The sequence below is a fragment of the Ovis canadensis genome, chromosome 20 (assembly GCF_042477335.2).
Source record: "Ovis canadensis isolate MfBH-ARS-UI-01 breed Bighorn chromosome 20, ARS-UI_OviCan_v2, whole genome shotgun sequence".
NCBI lineage: Eukaryota > Metazoa > Chordata > Mammalia > Artiodactyla > Bovidae > Ovis > Ovis canadensis.
Genome location: NC_091264.1, coordinates 49,075,222 through 49,098,831, shown reverse-complemented (window position 1 = coordinate 49,098,831; position 23,610 = coordinate 49,075,222). Strand labels below are relative to the sequence as shown.

Sequence of the window (23,610 nt, the reverse complement as noted above, 5' to 3'; positions counted from 1 at the left end):
ATGGCTCCAGCTCCCAGCTTCCGTGGACACCAGTGGATTTACAACTCTGTCAAAGGTATGAAAGGCTGCAGCACGGCTTGTCTATGTGGTTCTCACTGTGTTCAGACTGTCCCAGATTAATGAGTTCACTCCCCAACTGCTTCAAATGCCTCCCCCATCCCAGTGGACGGCCATGGACGCGGGGATCTCTCCCCTGTGCTTCAGCTCCCTCACCCCCTGGTGCAGGCTGGTCCCACTTGCTCTGCTCCTTCTTTCCCCTTCTCCTTTTTCTTTTATCCCTTTGTCCTACCAAGTTCTGTATGGATCTGGATATTCCTTCTCAGTGCTCAGGGAGTCCCTCCCGTGCTCACCTGGTCTCTGTGGGAACTGCTGCATCTTTAGATGTTCCTGACGCACCGTGGAGAGAGGTGAACCCCACTTCCACCCACCACTCCGGCATCTTGTCCACCCCCATTTGTGCACATATTAGAAATGAGTTTCCCTTTCTATTAAGTAACATTGCCATCACCACACACACTTAACGTTTGCTTTTTGAGCAGAACACGGGTAAGTTCCACTCTCTTCAGTTCAGTGAGTCTTTCAGTCATGTTCCACTCTTTGTGACCCCAGTGACTTCAGTACGCTAGGTTTCCCTGTATGTCCATGACTCCCAAAGCTTTCAATCTCATGATTAGATCATGAAGCTCAAACTTAGATCCTCACCTTATTAATTTTTTATAAATGAAAATATGTAACCTTTAAAAATCTCTCCCTATTTGTCCTACCCTCCAGTTTTTGACAATCATTTTTCTACTCTGATTCCTTTTCTTTTTCTTTTTTTGAAACTCCTTATAGTGAGATCATATGGTATTTCTCTTCCTCTGACTAAATTTACTTAATGTAATGTCCTCCAGTTTCATTCATGTTGCCACAAATGTAAGGATTTCTTTCTAATTCTAATGGCTAAATAATATTTACCTATATATGTCACTTCACATTGTTTTAATCCTTTCACCTGTTGAAAGATACTCAGGTTGTGCCTATACCAAGGCTACTTGAATAATGCTGCAATGAACATGGGAATACAGGTCTCTCTTTGAGACAATGATTTCATTTCCTTTGACTATATATCCAGAAGTAGGATAATGGATCACATAAACATTCTCTTTTAAATTTCTTGAATAACCTCTACAATGTGTTTCCATGAGAGTTGCACCAGTATACATACCTACCAACAGTGCATAAGCACTCCTTTTTCTCCTCATCCTCAATAACATTTGTCATTTCTTACATTTTTGGTACTAGACATTCAAACAAGTAAGACGTGATATCTCTTGTGCTTTTGATGTGCATTTCCTTTGTATATTAGTGATGCTGAGCATCTTGTCATATACCTTTTGATCATTTTTATGTCTTATTTGTGGGAAAATGTCTATTCTTTAAAGATGTAGCATACATTATGTTTACTATATTCCAATATATGAAACTCAGTTGCCTAGCTACATATCAACAACAAACTATCACAAAGTGGAATAAAGGAAACAATTCCATTAAATATTGCATCACAAAAAGTTAAAACACTTAGAAATAAACTTAGGAAGGTGTTGAAAGATTTGATGCAAAACCTTTAAGACATTGGTCAGAGAAATTTTAAAAGAGTTAAAGATACGTAAAGTTAGGTTGCCTATTCAACGTGTTTCCTGAGGTAGCATTTGTATTACTAAAAACTTCCCTCTTAGAACTGCTTTTGTTGCATCCTATAGGTTTTAGATCATCATGTTTTCACTGTTCTTTGTTTCTAGGACTGCTTTGATTTCCCTTATTTCTATAGTAATCTGTTCATTATTTAGAAATGTGTTTTTTAATCAACATGTGTTTGAATTCTTTATAGGGTTTTTTTTTTCCCCTATCATTGATATCTAGTATGATAGTACTCTTGCCTGGAAAATCCCTTGGATGGAGGACCCTGGTAGGCTGCAGTCCATGGGGTTGCCAAGAGACAGACACGACTGAATGACTTCACTTTCACTTTTCACTTTCATGCATTGGGGAAGGAAATGGCAACCCACTCCAGCGTTCTTGCCTGGAGAATCCCAGGGCCAGAGGAGCCTGGTGGGCTGCTGTCTATGGGGCTGCACATAGTCAGACACGACTGAAGTGACTTAGCAGCAGTAGCAGTAGCAGTATCATAGTGTTGTTGTCAGAGAAAATTCTTGATATAATTTCAATTTCCTTAATGTACTGAGGTTTGATTTGTGACCCAAGATGAGGAGAATGTTCCGTGTGCACTTGAGAAAAGAGTATTCTTCTGCATTTGGATGGAATGTGCTGAAGATATCAATTAGGTCTGTTTGCTCTAATATTTCCTTTTGGGCTTATGTTTCTTTATTAATTTTCTGTTTTCTTAATCTGTCCATTGGAATAAGTGCGGTGTTAACATCAGTTCAGTTCAGTCCAGTCGCTCAGTTGTGTCCAACTCTTTGTGACCCCATGAATCGCAGCATGCCAGGCTTCCCTGTACTTCACCATCTCCCAGAGTTCACTCAGATTCACGTCCATCGAGTTCGTGATGCCATCCAGCCATCTCACCCTCGGTTGTCCCCTTCTCCTCCTGCTCCCAATCCCTCCCAGCATCAGTCTTTTCCAATGAGTCAACTCTTCGCATGAGGTGGCCAAAGAACTGGAGATTCAGCTTCAGCATCATTCCTTCCAGAGAAATCCCAGGGTTGATCTCCTTCAGAATGGATTGGTTGGATCTCCTTGCAGTCCAAGGGACTCTCAAGAGTCTTCTCCAACACCACAGTTCAAAAGCATCAATTCTTCGGCGCTCAGCCTTCTTCATAGTCCAACTCTCACATCCGTACATGACCACAGGAAAAACCATAGCCTTAACTAGACGGACCTTATTCGGGAAAGTAATGTCTCTGCTTTTGAATATACTGTCTAGGTTAGTGATAACTTTTCTTCCAAGGAGTAAGTGTCTTTTAATTTCATGGCTGCAATCACCATCTGCCATGATTTTGGAGCCCCCCAAAATAGAGTCTGACACTGTTTCCACTGTTTGCCCATCTATTTCCCATGAAGTGATGGGACCGGTTGCCATGATCTTCGTTTTCTGAATGTTGAGCTTTAAGCCAACTTTTTCGCTCTCCTCTTTCACTTTCATCAAGAGGCTTTTTAGCTCCTCTTCACTTTCTGCCATAAGGGTGGTGTCATCTGCATATCTGAGGTGACTGATATTTCTCCCGCCAATCTTGATTCCAGCTTGTGTTTCTTCCAACCCAGCATTTCTCATGATATACTTTGCATATAAGTTAAATAAGCAGGGTGACAATATATAGCCTTGATGTACTCCTTTTCCTATTTGAAACCAGTCTGTTGTTCCACGTGCAGTTCTAACTGTTGCTTCCTGAACTGCATACAGATTTCTCAAGAGGCAGGTTAGGTGGTCTGGTTTTCCCATCTCTTTCAGAATTTCCCACAGTTTATTGTGATCCACACAGTCAAAGGCTTTGGCATAGTCAATAAAGCAGAAATAGATGTTTTTCTGGAACTCTCTTGCTTTTTCCATGATCCAGCGGGTGTTGGCAATTTGATCTCTTGTTCCTCTCCCTTTTCTAAAACCAGCTTGAACATCAGGGAGTTCACAGTTCACGTATTGCTGAAGCCTGGCTTGGAGAATTTTGAGCATTACTTTACTAGCATGTGAGATGAGTGCAATTGTACGGTAGCTTGAGCATTCTTTGGCATTGCCTTTCTTTGGAATTGGAATGAAAACTGACCTTTTCCAGTCCTGTGGCCACTGCTGAGTTTTCCAAACTTGCTGGCATATTGAGTGCAGCACTTTCACAGCATCATCTTTCAGGATTTGAAACAGCTCAACTGGAATTCCATCACCTCCACTAGCTTTGTTTGTAATGATGCTTTCTAAGGCCCACTTCACTTCATTTTCCAAGATGTCTGGCTCTAGATGAGTAATCATGCCCTACTATTATTGTGTTACAGTCAATTTCTCCTTTTTTGTCAGTTAGTGTTTACCTTATGTATTGAGGTGCTCTTATGTAGGGTCCATAAATATTTAACATTGTTATGTCTTTTTCTTGGACTGATCCCGTGATCATTTGGCAGTGTCCTTCTTAATCTCTTATAATAGTTTTGATTTTAAGGCCTATTTTTTCTGATATGAGAATTGCCAATCCAGCAATCTTTTGATTTCCATTTGAATGGAATATCTTTTTCCATCCTCTCACTTTCAGTCTGTATGTGTCTGTATGACTGAAGTGGATCTCTTATAGATAGCATATATATATATATATGTGTGTGTGTGTGTGTGTGTGTGTGTGTGTGTGTGTGTCTTGTTTATGTATCCATTCAGTCAGTCTGTGTCTTTTGGTAAGAATTGAAGAAGATAATAGCAAATAAAACAACTGACAAAGGATTACTTACCAAAATACAAGCATCTCAAACAACTCAGTCATCAAAAGCAAAGGCAAGAACTGCAAAAATAAACTAGTGAGACCACATCAAACTCAAAACTTTCAGCATAGCAAAAGAGGCCATCAATAAAATGAAATGACAACCTATGGAATGAAAAAAATATATTTGCAAATCACATATTTGGTAAGGGCTTCATATCCAAGTATACATAAGAAACTCATGCAACTCCTAATTGAAAGAAATCAAACAACCCAATTATTAAATAAGCAGAGGAAGAGTAAGTGTTTTGAAAAATCTGAAGAGTAGACTGTAGATGAGAGACACTGTAAGTTTTTCCTTCCAGAACAGAAGCCTGTGTCTTCCTGGCATTGCTTTCTTTATCTCCAATCACCTGTTTGGTGATTGCAGTTCACAGTATACATCCTTCATTCAATAGCTATCACCCTACACTGAGCTATATGTGCTCAGAATAGCCTTATTAACTATAGCAAACTAATAATTACATACTTAATCTTGAGGCATCTAAAATCCAAGGTGATTTTCAGAATTTTCCTCTCCACTGTTTTCTATATTCTATTTCAAAATTGAAATACTTAGTATGGAAAAATGAGTAGGGAACCTCAATAATACATGGATAGAAAGTCAGTTAAAACTGGGAGCATTACTGGATTATATTTGAGGGGAAAGTATTGTTACTAATATTATTGCAATTTTACTCCCTTTAATTCTCTCCTATACTAGTGGATATTTATTTAAAATAGTAATGCCAATATAGAGGCACATAGGACTCACGTTACAGTAGATAGAGAAAGACAAAGCTTATGAGGTAGGAAGTGAAATCACAGAAAATTAGCAATGGTATCAAAGCAAGGGGAAGTACTGCCTAGAAAGAAAGTAGAGTTCTCTAATTTTTTGGAGACAACACAAGCCAGATGTGAGCCAACCAGCTTAAACTGTGTATCAGAAACTGCACCAGAAAGAAAATGAATTCATAAAAATATGCTGATGCTAAACGCCAAAATCCAGACAGTAAGAGAATAGGGTAGGGATTATGTAGATGCTGAAAATGCTCAAGAGAAGTAGACATGGAAGCAAATACACTAATGAGAATCAGAAAAATCAAAGCACAAAAAGGTCTGAAAAATAAATCGTAAAGGGACTTGGTAGTCTGATCAAAAGAATAAGAGAATCAAATTAGAAAACCAAAATATAAAGACTTATGCACATGATAGACCCAGAGAAAGGTCAGCAGAGAAAATTTTGGCGTTTGTGACCAGTGAACAGAAGCCTTCAGCATCAGGAACAAAAACCCTGGGCACGACTCACAACTGTGCACTTCTGGGAACAGGCTCAGTTTCAAAGTTTGGGCACGATACCACCTAAAAACGAATGCAGACAAGGATTATAGCTTGCTATGACACGGAATCAAGACCATAGTGTTTGTTAGTTTACTTTTCTCATACAACTGTAACGTTAATGAATCACTAACCAATGATAATTGACACCATCAGTTTCTAGTCAGATTCTGTTTAGTCGTACAATGGATATCTGAACCTGTTATATAATCGCAAATAACAGTTTTAGTAATTGAATTTATTAATGTTTAATTGAAGGGGACTTGCTTTACAATACTGTACTGCTTTCGGCCACACACCAGGAGGAATCAGCCATAGGTAAACCTATGTTCCCTGCTCTTGAACCTCCTTGCCACCTTCCTTCCCATCCCACTCCTCAAAGCTGTTACAGAAAAATATGGAAGACTTCACAAATGTGTGCATCATCCTTGGGCAGGGGCCATGCTAATCTCCAATTTATTAATATATGTACTACCAAAGCAAACACAGGAATAACAATTTAACAGAAAAAAAATCACATAGTCACCTACAAATAGATGATCAATTACATTAGGAATTAGGGTATTCTGCTATATTTACCGCCTCTTATAAAATCAAATTTTATAAGGTCCAAAGTTCCATGAAGGAATTAAGCATATACTTAGGCATAATACACCTATCAGTTCAGTTCAGTCGCTCAGTTGTGTCCAACTCTGCGACCCCATGAACTGCAGCATGCCAGGCCTCCCTGTCCATCACCAACTCCTGGAGTTCACTCAGACTGACATCCATTGAGTCAGTGATGCCATCCAGCCATCTCATCCTCAGTCGTCCCCTTCTCCTCCTGCCCCCAATCCCTCCCAGCATCAGAGTCTTTTCCAGTGAGTCAACTCTTCGCATGAGGTGGCCAAAGTACTGGAGTTTCAGCTTTAACATCATTCTTTCCAACGAAATCCCAGGGCTGATCTCCTACAGAATGGACTGGTTGGATCTCCTTGCAGTCCAAGGGACTCTCAAGAGTCTTCTCCAACACCACATTTTAAAAGCATCAATTCTTCGGCGCTCAGCCTTCTTCACAGTCCAACTCTCACATCCATACATGTCTACTGGAAAACCCATAGCCTTGACTAGACGGACCTTAGTCAGCAAAGTAATATCTCTGCTTTTGAATATGCTCTCTAGGTTGGTCATGTATAAATGCACAGAAATATGTCTATGTTATACAAGCTATTATTCTCCTTGCCTGTCACAATAAGCTCTTTAGTTGATGAAAGATATAGTTTCAATTTTCTCCAACTTATATGTCTTCCTTTATATGTCTTCCTAAAATAAAAGAACCACTTCTTTAATTTTTATCACTTAATTTTAAACAACCATTTTATTCTTAGATACCATGCCCCTTTAAACTAAGAGCAGAGAAAACCTAGCAAATGCTGATATCTTATCGTTATTTATATCACCATTTTTCTGATAAATTGAAAAAAGAATCACATTCAAATCTCATTCAGGATGACAAAAATCCCTATTTATGAGTTCTCTTGTCCAAACTTAGTTCTTGCTCACTTCAGTCATTAATTCTGTTTACCCTGATGGATGAACAGGAAAAGGAATATTAAAATCACAATTGCAAGAGTCTATGATTTTATGCTTCTGTTGGCCAAAGGTAGGGCCAGGAATAATTTCTGAAATATTACAATACATCACGGAAGCATGAAGGTCTAGTTCTGCTGTCAAAGAGGAGATGTTTGGAAATGGTTCAGAAACTAAGCCCCATGGGTTGTCAGGATGTACTCCCGACCAGACAGGTAAATTTTGTCCCTAAAAAGTCATAGTCAGGAAAGGGCAGGCCTTGTTTGAGAGACAATGACATTGTCTTGGGTGCTGACCGGGTAATATTCTTGTATTACCATTTGGAAATTTATTCACTATTTTCATGAAGAAACAAATGTAACGTGAAGATTAAAGATGTATAAAAGTAGAAGAGCTGTCAAGGTGCCTAGAAGAAAGGATAGCCAGGAGAACCAGGCCCCCACACTGATAATTGTCAGAGACTGTAACAGTGAGTGTTTTATATACAGAGCAGAACAAGTGGATAAACCAATGTTCTAGGGTCACTGCTGTTTTGCAGTCAAAGACAAAATATTTTTCTCTTTAATCACAGTCATCACAGCTCCTGCTGTGGTCCTGGTTACACACATGCACACTGAGAGCCCACAGGCATGTGTGATGTGACATCAGGAAGTGAACAGATGACTGTACTGATGCCCAGTCATCTGCATCTGCTAATAATGGGACCTGGGAAAAATTACTTGCCCTATTCAAGTCATCACATCTTCATTAACATAACTTGGTGATCATAGTGAGATTAAGACTATCTCACAAGGCTACTGTGAAACACAAATTTTAAGATGTTCTAAAGCTTTTGGGAAAGTATCAAGGACATGCATGTGGTTACTAAGGTGAGTGAGCAGATCCAAGGTACAGTATCCTTTTTCTCTTAGTATTCTCTTTTCAGTCAATAGTAGCGATCAGTCAGTCATGTGTTTACTCTTACCCCAGCATGATGGTAAACCACACAGATCAACTGGACTTTTCTTGTTATTTCAGTGTCTAAAATTCAAGCATTAGTCAATGTAGAGTGAAAAAATTACAAACTCCTAGAAGGCCTCCCTGTCAGACTCTGCAGAGTCTCAACACTAAACTGTCTTTAAAAAATGGCTTAAACACTCTGGCTCAGAATCAAGTTCCAAATGTTTGCAGAGCACAGAAGTCCTTATGAGAGCAATAGTTGACTTACTGGAAAAGACTCTGATGCTGGGAGGGATTGGGGGCAGGAGGAGAAGAGGACGACCGAGGATGAGATGGCTGGATGGCATCACGGACTCAATGGACGTGAGTCTGAGTGAACTCCAGGAGATGGTGATGGACAGGGAGGCCTGGTGTACTGAGACTCATGGGGTCGAAAGGAGTCCGACATGACTGAGCTACTGAACTGAACTGAACTGAACTGAACCTACTTCGCCATCTATCTGCACAAATATCATAATCCGTCTTAATTTACGCAGAAGGCACTCCTTCCCCACCCCAGGTACTATGCACCAACTCCTGCTCAAAGCAACAGGGAAAGAGAAGGCTTCCCTCCACAGGATGGATTTGATAACCTCAGGTGACTAGATCATCTCAGAATGGCTCATGTTTTTATTTAAACAGGGTCCTGCCTGCTGCTGCTGCTGGTCATGTCAAATCTGCTGCTGTGCCAAGGCAACCCATGCCCATCCTGCTGTCCTGATGCGATTAACATCACCTCAGAATCCCTTTCAGATCTTTTTGTCAATGCCACCATGCTGTCCTACAGGATGTTCAATCATTCCAGAATAATGTTCAATGAGTTTGTAAGTACTGTGGTGGTAGTGATTTAGTTGCTAAGTCGTGTCTGACTCTTGTGACCCCATGGACTGTAGCCTGCCAGGCTCCCAGATGGAACCTGGAGTAAGTGACTGGGCTATACTGTCCTTTCAACAAGAAGGCTGCATTAGCCAAACTTCAAATTACATACTCTCTAGGTCAAAGAAGCCATCAGCTCATAAGATGTGGATTCTGAATAAAGGATCTGTTTTGTGAAATCTCAAAGATTCTTAAGAAGTGCAATAACATTTTCAATTTCCTTTCATTCATTTTCTTTTGCAAATTTCCAAAATAAATTATTTTGTATTTGTCAGCCAAGAATGCCTTAAAAGAATACAATAGACTCAGTGGAATAAACAACAGAAATTTATTTCCTAACAGTTCTGGGGGCTAGAAGTCCCAGATCAGGGTGCCAGCAAGGTGAGGTTCTGGTAAGAACTCTTTCTTCCCATCTGGCTTCTCGGTGTGTCCTCACACAGGGTGGTGGGTGGGGAAGAGAGAGAGAATAAAAGACACAGAGACACAGAGAGAACATGCTGGTGTTTTGCTTCATGAAGACACTAAACCTATTGGATCAGTGTTCCATCCAAGAGCTCATTTAACCTTAATGGGCTTCACTGGTGGCTCAGATTGTAAAAAATCTGCCCTCAATGTGAGAAAGAGACCTGCGTTCTATCCCTGGATCTGGAAGATTCCCCTGGAGAAGGGAATAGCAGTCCACTCCAGTATTCTTGCCTGAGAACTCCCATGGACAGTGGAGTCTGGTGGGCCACAGTCCATGGGATAACAAAAGGTTGGAGCCCTTTTCAAAACACAGTACTTTGGTAGTGAGGGCTCAAAAACATGAATTTGAAGAACACACAAATTTGAAGAACACACATTCAGTCCACAATACTACCTGACACAAAGCACTTTTAGGTGGGACTGGGGAAAAGGAAGCATGTCGATTTTCTGACGCTTCAGTGTCTCTCTGGGCTTTCTTCTCCAGGCTCAGAGTAAATAGCCAATAAATGAGAACCGCTCTGCAGTGAACTTGGTGGATGGAACATGTTAAACAAAGCTGAATGCAGGTCAGAAAAAAAGAATACTGGTAGCTTTTTTAATGCTACAAATTATTCTTTTAAGATTTGCAGTGAATAGCTTTAGAGCTACAGTAGAAGGGGAGTTTACAATTCGAAACAGTTAGTCGCTTTGAGGAAGGTATTTGAAAGTTGTATGTTCATTCTTTTAGATCAATCAAGGAGCACACAGTAGAGAAGACAGCTAAAAAAGTGGTGCTAAAGGTTTCTATTAAATTCACATAGTTCTTTTTACTCAGTGGTTTTTGTTTCATCCTGACTTTTGATTGCCCATTTTTTCCCCCAAATCTTCCAAGTAATCTCTTGAAATGTTCATAACATTCGCTAAAGATTAGTTTTTCTCTATCAATGCGTTAGCTAGATTTTTCTACTCTTATTATTCTCAGTTCATTGCTTAGTATGTCGTGTAACTTTATACCATGTATTTCTGCCGTACCATTTTGTCACCATAAACAACATTGTATTCTGCACCTGGGATGAACACTAAGCTTTTTGGTGTGCAGATTCAGAGATAAGTCAGAGTTATAACTGTAAAACACCTTATAAGGACACCTTATAAGGGAATATATTGGCTCTAACCCACAGTAAACAAGAGACTAAATGGTTAAATATAGGTGCATGCATACATTCTAAGTCACTTCAGTTGTGTCCAACTCTTTGCAACCCTACTGATGGTAGCCCAGCAGACTCATCTGTCCATAGAATTGGCCAGGCAAGAATACTAGGGTATGCTGCTGTACTTCTTGTAAGGGATGCTCCTCACCTAGGGTCAAACCTGAGTCTTCTTATATGTCCTGCATTGGCAGGAATGTTCTTTACCACTACTGTCACCTGGTAAGCACCAAGTATTGGTACAAAAGTACTATATTTGAGTCAAGTACTAAAAAATAAAATAATAATAATAATAAAATAGAGAAGGGAAAAGGTTCAACTTAGAAAAGTTAGATGTAAAATCATTTTTACAGAGACAATGTATGGAAAAAATAGGAAAAGAATGACTTTCAAATTTTGTGATGCCTCCCATTAAAAAAATTACATGACTGTCAAACATGTTAATGTTCTGGTAATGGGTTCATCTATTTAATACCCCAAAACCTTAACTAATTGCCTAATCACTTTCAGGATCAAAAATATGCCAAGGGCAAACTGTACTATTTCAGTGCCACCAATAGCTGCCATACCAATTTCCTGAAAACTCCTGAAGAAATAAAAGAAGCTGAAAAGATGAATGTGAGTCTTTCACTTGGGTTTTCACCAGATCAAATGAGACAGTGTGTAGTTTACCAGGCTTCAGATTATTAGAGGTTATGGTAAATGTACATGCTGAAAAAGTTGGAGGTCTGTAAGCAATTGAAGAGAAATTATATTATGCAGTTGATGAAGGATGAGTAAAATCAAGGGATGACTAAAGATCTGTAGTAGCAAGATAAATAACAGATCTATAAATTGTCCATGCAGATAACTTTAGTTCAACCAATGCATTAGACACAGGATTGAAGTTATTATACTGTATGAAAACAGGAAATGAATAGGAACTTCCATGCATAAAATATAAGATTGAAAATTCATAAATATGTAAGAAAAAAAACTCGTTTTGCGTACTCCCTCTTACTAGTGAGTTCTACGTGGGAGTCCTATACTGCACCACCCGAGCCCCCACATCTGCCTTTCAAGACTCTCCTGATTCTGCTTCTACTTCTCTGAGACCTCCTTCATTCATCATTCTCAATGACTCCTCTATCACTTATTATTCTTTTTTTTAATTAATTTTTATTTTTACTTTATTTTACTTTACAATATAGTATTGGTTTTGCCATACATTGACATGAATCCACCACGGGTGTACATGCGTTCCCAAACATGAACCCCCCTCCCATCTCCCTCCCCATAACGTCTCTCTGGGTCATCACCATGCACCAGCCCCAAGCATGCTGTATCCTGCATCGGACATAGACTGGAGATTCAATTCTTACATGATAGTATACATGTTACAATGCCATTCTCCCAAATCATCCCACCCTCTCCCTCTCCCTCTGAGTCCAAAAGTCCGTTATACACAGCTGTGTATTTTTTCCTGTCTTGCATACAGGGTCGTCATTGCCATCTTTCTAAATTCCATATATATGTGTTAGTATACTGTATTGGTGTTTTTCTTTCTGGCTTACTTCACTCTATATAATCGGCTCCAGTTTCATCCATCTCATCAGAACTGATTCCAATGTATTCTTTTTAACGGCTGAGTTATACTCCATTGTGTATATGTACCACAGCTTTCTTATCCATTCATCTGCTGATGGACATCTAGGTTGTTTCCATGTCGTGGCTATTATAAACAGTGCTGCGATGAACATTGGGGTACATGTGTCTCTTTCAATTCTGGTTTCCTCAGTGTCTATGTCCAGCAGTGGGATTGCTGGGTCATAAAGTAGTTCTATTTGCAATTTTTTAAGGAATCTCCACACTGTTCTCCAAAGTGGCTGTACTAGTTTGCATTCCCACCAACAGTGTAAGAGGGGTCCCTTTTCTCCACACCCTCTCCAGCATTTATTGCTTGCAGATTTTTGGATCGCAGCCATTCTTACTGGTGTGAAGTGGTACCTCATTGTGGTTTTGATTTGCATTTCTCTAATAATGAGTGATGTTGAGCATCTTTTCATGTGTTTGTTAGCCATCCTAATGTCTTCTTTGGAGAAATGTCTATTTAGTTCTTTGGCCCATTTTTTGATTGGGTCATTTATTTTTCTGGAATTGAGCTGCATAAGTTGCTTGTATATTTTTGAGAATAGTTGTTTGTCAGTTGCTTCATTTGCTATTATTTTCTCCCATTCAGAAGGCTGTCTTTTCACCTTGCTTATATTTTCCTTTGTTGTGCAGAAGCTTTTAATTTTAATTAGATCCCATTTGTTTATTTTTGCTTTTATTTCCAGAATTCTGGGAGGTGGATCATAGAGGATCCTGCTGTGATTTATGTCAGAGAGTGTTTTGCCTATGTTCTCCTCTAGGAGTTTTATCATTTCTGGTCTTACATTTAGATTTTTAATCCATTTTGAGTTTATTTTTGTGTGCGGTGTTAGAAAGTGATCTAGTTTCATTCTTTTAAAAGTGGTTGACCAGTTTTCTCAGCACCACTTGTTAAAGAGATTGTCTTTACTCCATTGTATATTCTTGCCTCCTTTGTTGAAGATAAGGTGTCCATATGTGTGTGGATTTATCTCTCGGCTTTCTATTTTGTTCCATTGATCTATATTTCTGTCTTTGTGCCAGTACCATACTGTCTTGATGACTGTGGCTTTGTAGTAGAGCCTGAAGTCAGGCAAGTTGATTCCTCCAGTTCCATTCTTCTTTCTCAAGATTGCTTTGGCTATTCGAGGTTTTTTGTATTTCCATACAAATCTTGAAATTATTTGTTCTAGTTCTGTGAAAAATGTGGCTGGTAGCTTGATAGGGATTGCATTGAATTTGTAAATTGCTTTGGGTAGTATACTCATTTTCACTATATTGATTCTTCCGATCCATGAACATGGTATATTTCTCCATTTATTAGTGTCCTCTTTGATTTCTTTCATCAGTGTTTTATAGTTTTCTATGTATAGGTCTTTAGTTTCTTTAGGTAGATATATTCCTAAGTATTTTATTCTTTTCGTTGCAATGGTGAATGGAATTGTTTCCTTAATTTCTTTTTCTACTCTCTCATCATTAGTGTATAGGAATGCAAGGGATTTCTTTGTGTTGATTTTATATCCTGCAACTTTACTATATTCATTGATGAGCTCTAGTAATTTTCTGGTGGAGTCTTTAGGGTTTTCTATGTAGAGGATCATGTCATCTGCAAACAGTGAGAGTTTTACTTCTTCTTTTCCAAATTGAATTCCTTTTATTTCTTTTTCTGCTCTGATTGCTGTGGCCAAAACTTCCAGAGCTCTGTTGAATAGTAGCGGTGAAAGTGGACACCCTTGTCTTGTTCCTGACTTTAGGGGAAATGCTTTCAATTTTTCACCATTGAGGATAAAGTTTGCTGTGAGTTTGTCATATATAGCTTTTATTATGTTGAGGTATGTTCCTTCTATTCCTGATTTCTGGAGAGTTTTTATCATAAATGGATGCTGAATTTTGTCAAAGGCCTTCTCTGCATCTATTGAGATAATCATATGGCTTTTATTTTTCAATTTGTTATTGTGGTGAATTACATTGATTGATTTGCAGATATTGATGAATCCTTGCATCCTTGGGATAAAGCCCACTTGGTCATGGTGTACGATCTTTTTAATGTGTTGTTGGATTCTGATTGCTAGAATTTTGTTGAGGATTTTTGCATCTATGTTCATCAGTGATATTGGCCTGTAGTTTTCTTTTTGTGTAGTATCTTTGTCAGGTTTTGGTATTAGGGTGATGGTGGCCTCATAGAATGAGTTTGGAAGTCTACCTTCCTCTGCAATTTTCTGGAAGAGTTTGAGTAGGATAGGTGTTAGCTCTTCTCGAAATTTTTGGTAGAATTCAGCTGTGAAGCCGTCTGGACCTGGGCTTTTGTTTGCTGGAAGATTTCTGATTATAGTTTCAATTTCCGTGCTTGTGATGGGTCTGTTAAGATTTTCTATTTCTTCCTGGTTCAGTTTTGGAAAATTGTACTTTTCTAAGAATTTGTCCATTTCTTCCACGTTGTCCATTTTATTGGCATACAACTTTGATAGTAGTCTCTTATGATCCTTTGTATGTCTTTGTTGTCTGTTGTGATCTCTCCATTTTCATTTCTAATTTTATTGATTTGATTTTTCTCTCTTTGCTTCTTGATGAGTCTGGCTAATGGTTTGTCAATTTTATTTATCCTTTCAAAGAACCAGCTTTTGGCTTTGTTGATTTTTGCTATGGTCTCTTTTGTTTCTTTTGCACTTATTTCTGCCCTAATTTTTAAGATTTCTTTCCTTCTACTAACTCTGGGGTTCTCCAATTCTTCCTTTTCTAGTTGCTTTAGGTGGAGAGTTAGGTTACTTATCTGACTTTTTTCTTATTTCTTGAGGTATGCATGTATTGCTGTGAACTTTCCTCTTAGCACTGCTTTTATAGTGTCCCACAGGTTTTGGGTTGTTGTGTTTTCATTTTCATTCGTTTCTATGCATATTTTGATTTCTTTTTTGATTTCTTCTGTGATTTGTTGGTTATTCAGAAGTGTGTTGTTCAACCTCCATATGTTGGAATTTTTAATAGTTTTTCTTCTGTAATTGAGATCTAATCTTAATGCATTATGGTCAGAAAAGATGCTTGGAATGATTTCGATTTTTTTGAATTTATCAAGTTTAGATTTATGGCCCAGGATGTGATCTATCCTGGAGAATGTTCCATGAGCACTTGAGAAAAAGGTGAAATTCATTGTTTGGGGGTGAAATGTCCTATAGATATCAATTAGGTCTAACTGGTCTAATGCATCATTTAAAGTTTGTGTTTCTTTGTTGATTTTCTGTTTAGTTGATCTGTCCATATTGTGAGTGGGATATTAAAGTCTCCCACTCTTATTGTTATTGTTGATTTCCCCTTTCCTACTTGTTAGCATTTGTCTTACATATTGCGGTGCTCCTATATTGAGTGCATATATATTTATAATTGTTATATCTTCTTCTTGGATTGTTCCTTTGATCATTATGTAGTGGCCTTCTTTGTCTCTTTTCACAGCCTTTGTTTTAAAGTCTATTTTATTGGATATGAGTATTGCCACTCCTGCTTTCTTTTGGTCTCTATTTGCGTGGTATATCTTTTTCCAGCCCTTCACTTTCAGTCTGTATGTGTCCCTTGTTTTGAGGTGGGTCTCTTGTAAGCAGCATATAGAGGGGTCTTGTTTTTGTATCCATTCTGCCAGTCTTTGTCTTTTGGTTGGGGTGTTCAACCCATTTACGTTTAAGGTAATTATTGATAAATATGATCCCGTTACCATTTACTTTATTGTTTTGGGTTCGGGTCTATACAACATTTTCATGTTTCCTGTCTAGAGAATATCCTTTAGCATTTGTTGGAGAGCTGGGTTGGTGGTGCTGAATTCTCTCAGCTTTTGCTTGTCTGTAAAGCTTTTGATTTCTCCTTCGTATTTGAATGAGATCCTTGCTGGGTACAGTAGTCTGGGCTGTAGGTTATTTTCTTTTATCACTTTAAGTATGTCTTGCCATTCCCTCCTGGCCTGAAGAGTTTCTATTGAAAGATCAGCTGTTATCCTTATGGGAATCCCCTTGTGTGTTATTTGTTGTTTTTCCCTTGCTGCTTTTAATATTTGTTCTTTGTGTTTGATCTTTGTTAATTTGATTAATATGTGTCTTGGGGTGTTTTGCCTTGGGTTTATCCTATTTGGAACTCTCTGTGTTTCTTGGACTTGGGTGATTATTTCCTTCCCCACTTTAGGGAAGTTTTCAACTATTATCTCCTCAAGAATTTTCTCATGGTCTTTCTTTTTGTCTTCTTCTTCCGGGACTCCTATAATTCGAATGTTGGAGCGTTTCATATCATCCTGGAGGTCTCTGAGATTGTCCTCATTTCTTTTAATTCATTTTTTTTTTGTCGTCTCTGATTCATTTATTTCTACCATTCTATCTTCTGTTTCATGAATCCTATCTTCTGCCTCCATTATTCTGCTATTTGTTGCCTCCAGAGTGTTTCTGATCTCATTTATTGCGTTGTTCATTATATATTGACTCTTTTTTATTTCTTCTAGGTCCTTGTTAAACCTTTCTTGCATCTTCTCAATCCTTGTCTCTGGGCTACTTATCTGTGATTCCATTTTGATTTCAAGATTTTGGATCATTTTCACTCTCAATATTCGGAATTCTTTCTCAGGTAGATTCGCTACCTCTTCCTCTTTTGTTTGGTTTGGTGGGCAACTCTCCTGTTCCTTAACCTGCTGGGTATTCCTCTGTCTCTTCATCTTGATTATATTGCTGCGTTTGGGGTGGCCTTTTTATATTCTGGGAATTTGTGGAGTTCTCTTTATTATGGAGCTTCCTCACTGTGGGTGGGGTTGTATCAGTGGCTTGTCTAGGTTCCCTGGTTAGGGAGGCTTGTGTTGAAGTTCTGGTGGATGGAGCTGGGTTTCTTCTCTCTGGAGTGCAGTGGAATGACCAGTAATGGGTTATGAGACGTCAAAGGTTTTGGAGTAACTTTGAGCTGCCTGTATATTGAAGCTCAGGGGTGTGTTCCTGTGTTGCTGGAGAATTTGCATGGTATGTCTTGTTTTGGAACTTGTTGGCCCTTGGGTGGAGCTTGGTTTCCGTGTAGGTATGGATGCATTTGATGAGCTCCTATTGCTTAATGTTCCCTGAATTCAGGAGTTCTCTGATGTTTTCAGGCTTTGGAATTAAGCCTCCTGCTTCTGGTTTTCAGTTTTATTTTTACAGTAGCCTCTAGACTTCTCCATCTATACAGCACCAATGATAAAACATCTAGGTTAAAGATGAAAATTTTCTCCACATTGAGGGACACTCAGAGAGGTTCACTGTTTTTGAAGACAATGGTCTGCTTTTCTGGTTGCCTGATGTCCTCTGCCAGCCTACAGAAGTTGTTTTGTGGAGTTTGCTCAGCGTTGAAATGTTCTTTTGAGGAATTTGTGAGGGAGAAAGTGGTCTTCCCGTCCTATTCCTCCACCATCTTAGGACCGCCACCTATTATTCTTAATTTGTAAGTCTCCCACATAATGGCTTATAAAACATTGCCTTGCTTCGCATGGCCTCAACAATTGCCTCTGTTCTGTGGACAACAAAGTTTACATATCAAGCCTCAATCATTTATGCAAGCTCCAAATTTTCACCATTATGATCTCTTCTTTCTGATTTCCTGTATTATCCTTCATCCTAACATTATTTAAAATATTTTCACATGCATCCCCCCTTAAAATACTATCTTCTCTCTCTACAACCTTCTTAATGATACCAGCATTATTTTCCTCTGTTAAGTTCATTAATAAAGAGGATGGTCAAGTAAAGGAAAAAGTCAAAGAGAAAAAAAAAAAAAGAGGAGAGATTGTTCAATAAGCTTAAATTTAAAGTTTATTGAGAGTTACTACATGGCCATACATTTTACTGAGCACTTTATGTGCATTACTGTATTAAATCTATTCAGTTCTCTGTTTTTACCAGTAAAACAGTTCATGGCTGTAAAGAAATCAAGCATACTAACTAGAGATCTTCAGTCCCTGGGATTTTCGTGCTGAATTCTGCTAGTAGTAGTGAACTAGATGGGAGAACCCTCCATTGTGAATCCCACTGATGCTGTTACTAAAAACAACGCTGTGCCATTTTCTGCCTGGACACATGTCAACAAAACACTCTTCTGATATCAGCAGGGGGCTGGTGTTGGGATCAGCTGAGGAGAGAAGCCTGTTTAGGAATGTCATGTCTTCTTCCTTGTCTCTTTGTTGTAATATCATAAAACAATTAAGATCAAAAATCAATACAAAGGACTCATTTGGGTGACAATGATTTGGGCACACATGGGATCCCTCTTTCCTGGGTCAGGCACTGCCGGCACATACTGACTTGCAGTAAATACTTAGATTTCTTCATGAAAGTACGCAACATAAAAGGACTCACTGAGTGGTGGTAGAATTTCAGGGGAAAAAAGAAAATTCTTCATGTTATAAGTTAGAATGCATCAGAAGAATTACTTCCTAAAGTAAACTAGATTCTTAATAATTCAGCAAAGTGTGAACAAATAGCTTACATTTTATACTTTTCCAACTTTCACTACCCTCTAAAATCTCTGCATACACATAGGAATAACCAAAAGCTTTTTAGGTCAGCTACTCTGAGCAAAGATCACCTGTTACCAAAACCACTGAATTATGATCATTTTAATGAGACTGTTTCTTCTGGTTGCTTAGAATGAAGACCTTAGTAAGTGGATACTCATGTTACTGTACTCCTGGCATAGTCCTCTGAATCATCTTGTCACGGACCTGCAGAGTATGAAAGAAGTCTCAGATACTATCCTATCAAATGCCAGAAAGTATGTGAAAAAAGTAGAAGCACTTCAAGCATTCATGGAGAGGCATTTCTGCCAGGTAAGCATCCTGCAGCGGGCTTTCTTGCTTTGTTCGTGAATAAAAGGGGTGACCTCTGTAATGCGTAAGGAGTTTGGAAATACCTCATTTTGTAAGAAAAAGATTCATGACTTCTATATACTAGACTGCTACTACATAAAGCAGGAGCCTAGTCATTCATAGTGATATACTCTACTGTAAAGGAATCAGAATTTCACTGTAATTTTTGACATGTGCAGCCTTCCCTGCATTGCACACAATTCCACCAAAAGCTTGCCTCTTCCTGGGCACTGGTGGTTGAAATATTTTCAAGAGTAAGAGAGCTAGAGAACAGAATTTCCAAGATCAGCATTTTCTTCAAAGTAACCCAGGACGTATGCTATTGAAGTTCCAACTCTCTTCTTTCTCTGTTTTCCTCAAATCAGAAGGATGAGAGTGGGAAGAAAGAAAAGAGAAGTTAAAACTAAACTTGAGTTATGTTTCTACTTTTTAGATTACTAATAGTTTTCTCATAGGCTGGTCCAAAATCCATATCTAGATAGTTTTATATTCATATGTCATCCCCAAATCTTAATTTGATAATTAGAAGGAACAAAGATAGGCAAATCCTAATAAAACACATAAGAAGTCTTATCTTTTGGATATTCAGATGATTATTCCAGCAATGCAGAAGATGTTGAAGGCTCATATTTACTGGTCAGGACTCCCATCCCTGATGTCCAGCGATGAAGATGTGCGTCATTCTGAATTTTATAACCTGTTCGACTGCCTGCTCAGGGATTCACTTGAAATTAACATTTACACCAAGCTCATGGCATGCCGACAGAGCGGCATCATATGCTAAACCCACATCCATGCCATCCAGGTCTGGAATGGTCATAATGATCTATCCCATAGCAAACTTATTTGAAATTTGCAGCTTTTTAATGCATGTTCTGTGAAATGGATCTCCTCTTACAAAAATAAACACAGGCTCTGTATACATGTCAAACTCTAAAAGGGCAATTTGTCAACATTTCTTATTTTCATTAAATAGAAAATTAAAAGAAAATTTACCCTACAATTGAGAGAATGAAGCTCCTATTAACGCATATATATGGAATTTAGAAAGATGGTAACGATAACCCATTATGCGAGACAGCAAAAGAGACACAGATGTATAGAACAGTCTTTTGGACTCTGTGGGAGAGGGAGAGGGTGGGGTGATTTGGGAGAATGGCATTGAAACATGTATAATATCATATAAGAAATGAATCGCCAGTCTAGGTTCGATGCAGGATACAGGATGCTTAGGGCTGGTGCACTGGGACGACCCAGAGAGATGGTATGGGGAGGGAGGAGGGAAGGGGGTTCAGGATTGGAAACACATGTACACCCATGGCAGATTTATGTTGATGTATGGCAAAACCAATACAATATTGTAAAGTAAAAAATAATAATAATAATATTAATAAATAAAATATGAAAAAAATAAAACCTTGTTTCAAATATAAAAAAATAAAAAATACAATTAGAAATGAATCATGAGTCCAGATTTGATGCATGATATTGGATGCTTGGGGCTGGTGCACTGAGACGACTCAGAGGGATGGTATGGAGAGGGAGGAGGGAGGGGGCTTCAGGATGGGGAACACATGTATACCTGTGGCAGATTAATGTTGACGTATGGCAAAACCAATACAATATTGTAAAGAATAAATAAATAAACCACAAAAAAATCAGTCACAAATAACAGAAGCTGGCATTAGAAAGAAGATCATTAAGAGATTACTTAAGAATCACAGCCAGTTATTCTGGGTCATGTTATTAGAAGCAACGAATTAGACAGTTGTTCATGGTTCTGCTCATGCTATCAGAAAGGCTGAATTTTCAGGATTCTTTATGAAAGCCAGCCACGAACTGTCAGCCAACTATCATAGTGTTACACGAGAAAATATAAATACTTCAAACTTTGTATAAATAGCATGAGGTTTACTGAAGTGTCTAAGGATTGTTAGGATGCTGTCTTAGTCCTTCTGGGTTGCTATAACAAAATATCACAGGCTTAAAAACAATGGAAATGGATTTCCACAGCGTGGTCATGCAGGATCCTTTCTGGTCACACACTTCTTACTGTATTGTCACACGGGGGAGGGCTCGGGAGCTCCGAGTATCTCTTATATATAAAAGCACTTATCTCATTGAACTGGCTCATTCTCCTCCAGGGGCTGTCGTCACCCACTCTCCACTGCATCCTCATCTCCTGCATCACCTTGCAGCCATTCCACACATTCCATCACTCTGGCTTTCACAAGTCCAGGTCAGTCAAGTGTCAGCTCCACCTCATATTCAGCCTATTCAATGTTTCCCTCTCCCCTGCTGAGGCCCAGGGGACCTACCAGGAAATGCAGATGTGTTCATTTCTGCAAGGTTTCTTCTCTCTCCCTCTCTGGATCCTCATTCCTTAGGCCATGTTGGAACAAGGTGGATGGTAACGAGATGGGAAAGTTCTGACATCACTGACTTACATGGTGCTGTTGTAGCCTTTTCTTGGTCCAGACGGACTGATCTGAAATTCCCCCTGACTGACAAGTGTTTCCCTGTAGGGTATCTTTTTGCTTTTCCAGGAATTCACAAGTTAGGGATCCCCAAATTCATAGTTTCCTCTTTAATCAGGGGAAATGTTCTGGAACCCACAGCTCCCTACCTGCAGTAGTCATCACAGCCTCTCTGTTTCCCTCACTCTGCAAGCACCATCTGGAGAAAATTAAGCAGCCCACAGGAAACCCATGTATCATAAACACTCTGAACAATTGAATGGCAGAAATACTGGTGTGCATCTGTCCATCACTGTGGATTTTGGACAATTGACCAACTGGTCACATAGACACTGAGTAGATCAGAAAGCTGGATTTAAAAACACATTTATCTGAGAAGTGAGATACCATTCTCTCTTCCTTTTAGAGTATTATCCTTGTCATTAATTATTTGGCCTTATAAACATGCCCTAGTAGGTCACTAAACTATAAAATTATAAAATTCTCCAAATAGACTGAGTCTCTACTGAAACTGGAGCAATGTGACTGGATTAGGGATGCTCAGCTTGTTCAACAGCCTCCAAACAACCTGGAATGAGGGCCAATCTCTTGACGGGCTCTCCTAGGAAGCCAATGATGTTGCTGGGCTGGTGTTACAGCATCTTTAGGGCTTTAGCAGTAATTCCTGGTAAAGAAAATGGGGAATCAAAAGGTAGAAGGGAAAGGGGCATGAAAAAAGGAAAGGAAGAGAAAGACGGAAGGAAGGAAAGGCAGCAAAGGGAAAGTGAGTCTAGGACTTGGGTAGTGATGGATGAAATGCTGTTGAACACTTTATTTTTAAGGACCCAAATATATATGCTTTTTTAAATATCCCAACAGCAAATATTTCATATTCCCTTTTATTTCCATTTCTCTTCTCTCCTCTTTTTTCTGAAATTGTCCTTTGTATTAGGAGTTTTCGTTTGTTGTTACTAAAGGTCATAGTTCTAGAGAGGAACAAAGCTTGGCAACTCCTCAGGGCACAATCCAGCCAAATCATCTTCTTTTAGGCAAAGACACCTTTCACCCACATACAGGAACACTGTCCAGCAAAACCAACCTCTTCCCTCATAGGCAGGATTATTCTTGCCTGAGTCCTGCCCCTGCCTCTACCTGGGATGACCCAAACTTTTCAGAATATGACAGAATACTCTCTCCCAAAGCAATCTATCAATTCCTCCTTTGGTGTCTTCATGCATGTAAAGTGTCAGCTTTTTTGTATTTTCACTTTCTTCTTTCAAAAGGTAAAAGACCATCAAACACCCTGTAAGCACTTTGTAAGTCATTTACTGCCAAAAACATCTAATTCTATTTGTTACTTGCTTAACTTTCTTTCCTTCAATGTCTAGATATTTCCAGCAGAGAAAATGGTATTAGAGGGAAAATTGGGCAATAAGGGGGACAATGTAATTGGAGGAAATATAGACACACCAATAGATCACACGCATCTTCATGTATTTGTCTCTTATAAAATTTATTTCAAGCATAAATTTAGGACTTTACATCAAGAACAGAGGTGGTGACATTGAGAGTGCTCTCCTTGCTTGACTGTGACATATAAAGTGAATACTGTAGATTTCAGACAATATTGAACAGAGCCACAGAAACATTATAGAGTCAGTCAGGAATAGCCAGAGCAGGGATATTTGGACACGATTTAAGAATAACTCCCTTGCCATCCAGAAAGCATCAATTTTCCCCTCTTTTACAGATTTCCAAGTAAGACTACATTTGAAGAAATGGCCCTACTATATCAAGAATAGTATCAGTGGTTACTGAATGGAAACCAACGAATGAAAAACTTTCAAAGT

The 23,610-nt window shown here is 38.8% G+C and overlaps 1 protein-coding gene and 1 pseudogene across 1 annotated transcript; one reads left to right on the top strand and one right to left on the bottom strand.

Moving 5' to 3' along the window:
* On the top strand, positions 1–20,088 carry LOC138425085 (placental prolactin-related protein 3-like). The gene is made up of 5 exons (XM_070289415.1): positions 1–55; positions 8,961–9,142; positions 11,357–11,464; positions 19,086–19,265; positions 19,894–20,088. The coding sequence occupies exons 1-5, from the start codon at positions 1–3 to the stop codon at positions 20,086–20,088; spliced, it is 720 nt and encodes a 239-aa protein (XP_070145516.1).
* On the bottom strand, positions 6,163–6,258 carry LOC138426082 (U6 spliceosomal RNA; annotated as a pseudogene).
* Positions 20,089–23,610: the final 3,522 nt, after the last annotated feature.

Bases quoted from the DNA above. Each gene is read 5' to 3' on its own strand.
- LOC138425085 (XM_070289415.1), top strand. From the start codon at position 1: ATGGCTCCAGCTCCCAGCTTCCGTGGACACCAGTGGATTTACAACTCT. The intron at 56-8,960 runs GTATGAAAGGCT...TTATTTAAACAG, and splicing joins GATTTACAACTCTGTCAAAG to GGTCCTGCCTGCTGCTGCTG. The intron at 19,266-19,893 runs GTAAGCATCCTG...TTGGATATTCAG, and splicing joins TGGAGAGGCATTTCTGCCAG to ATGATTATTCCAGCAATGCA.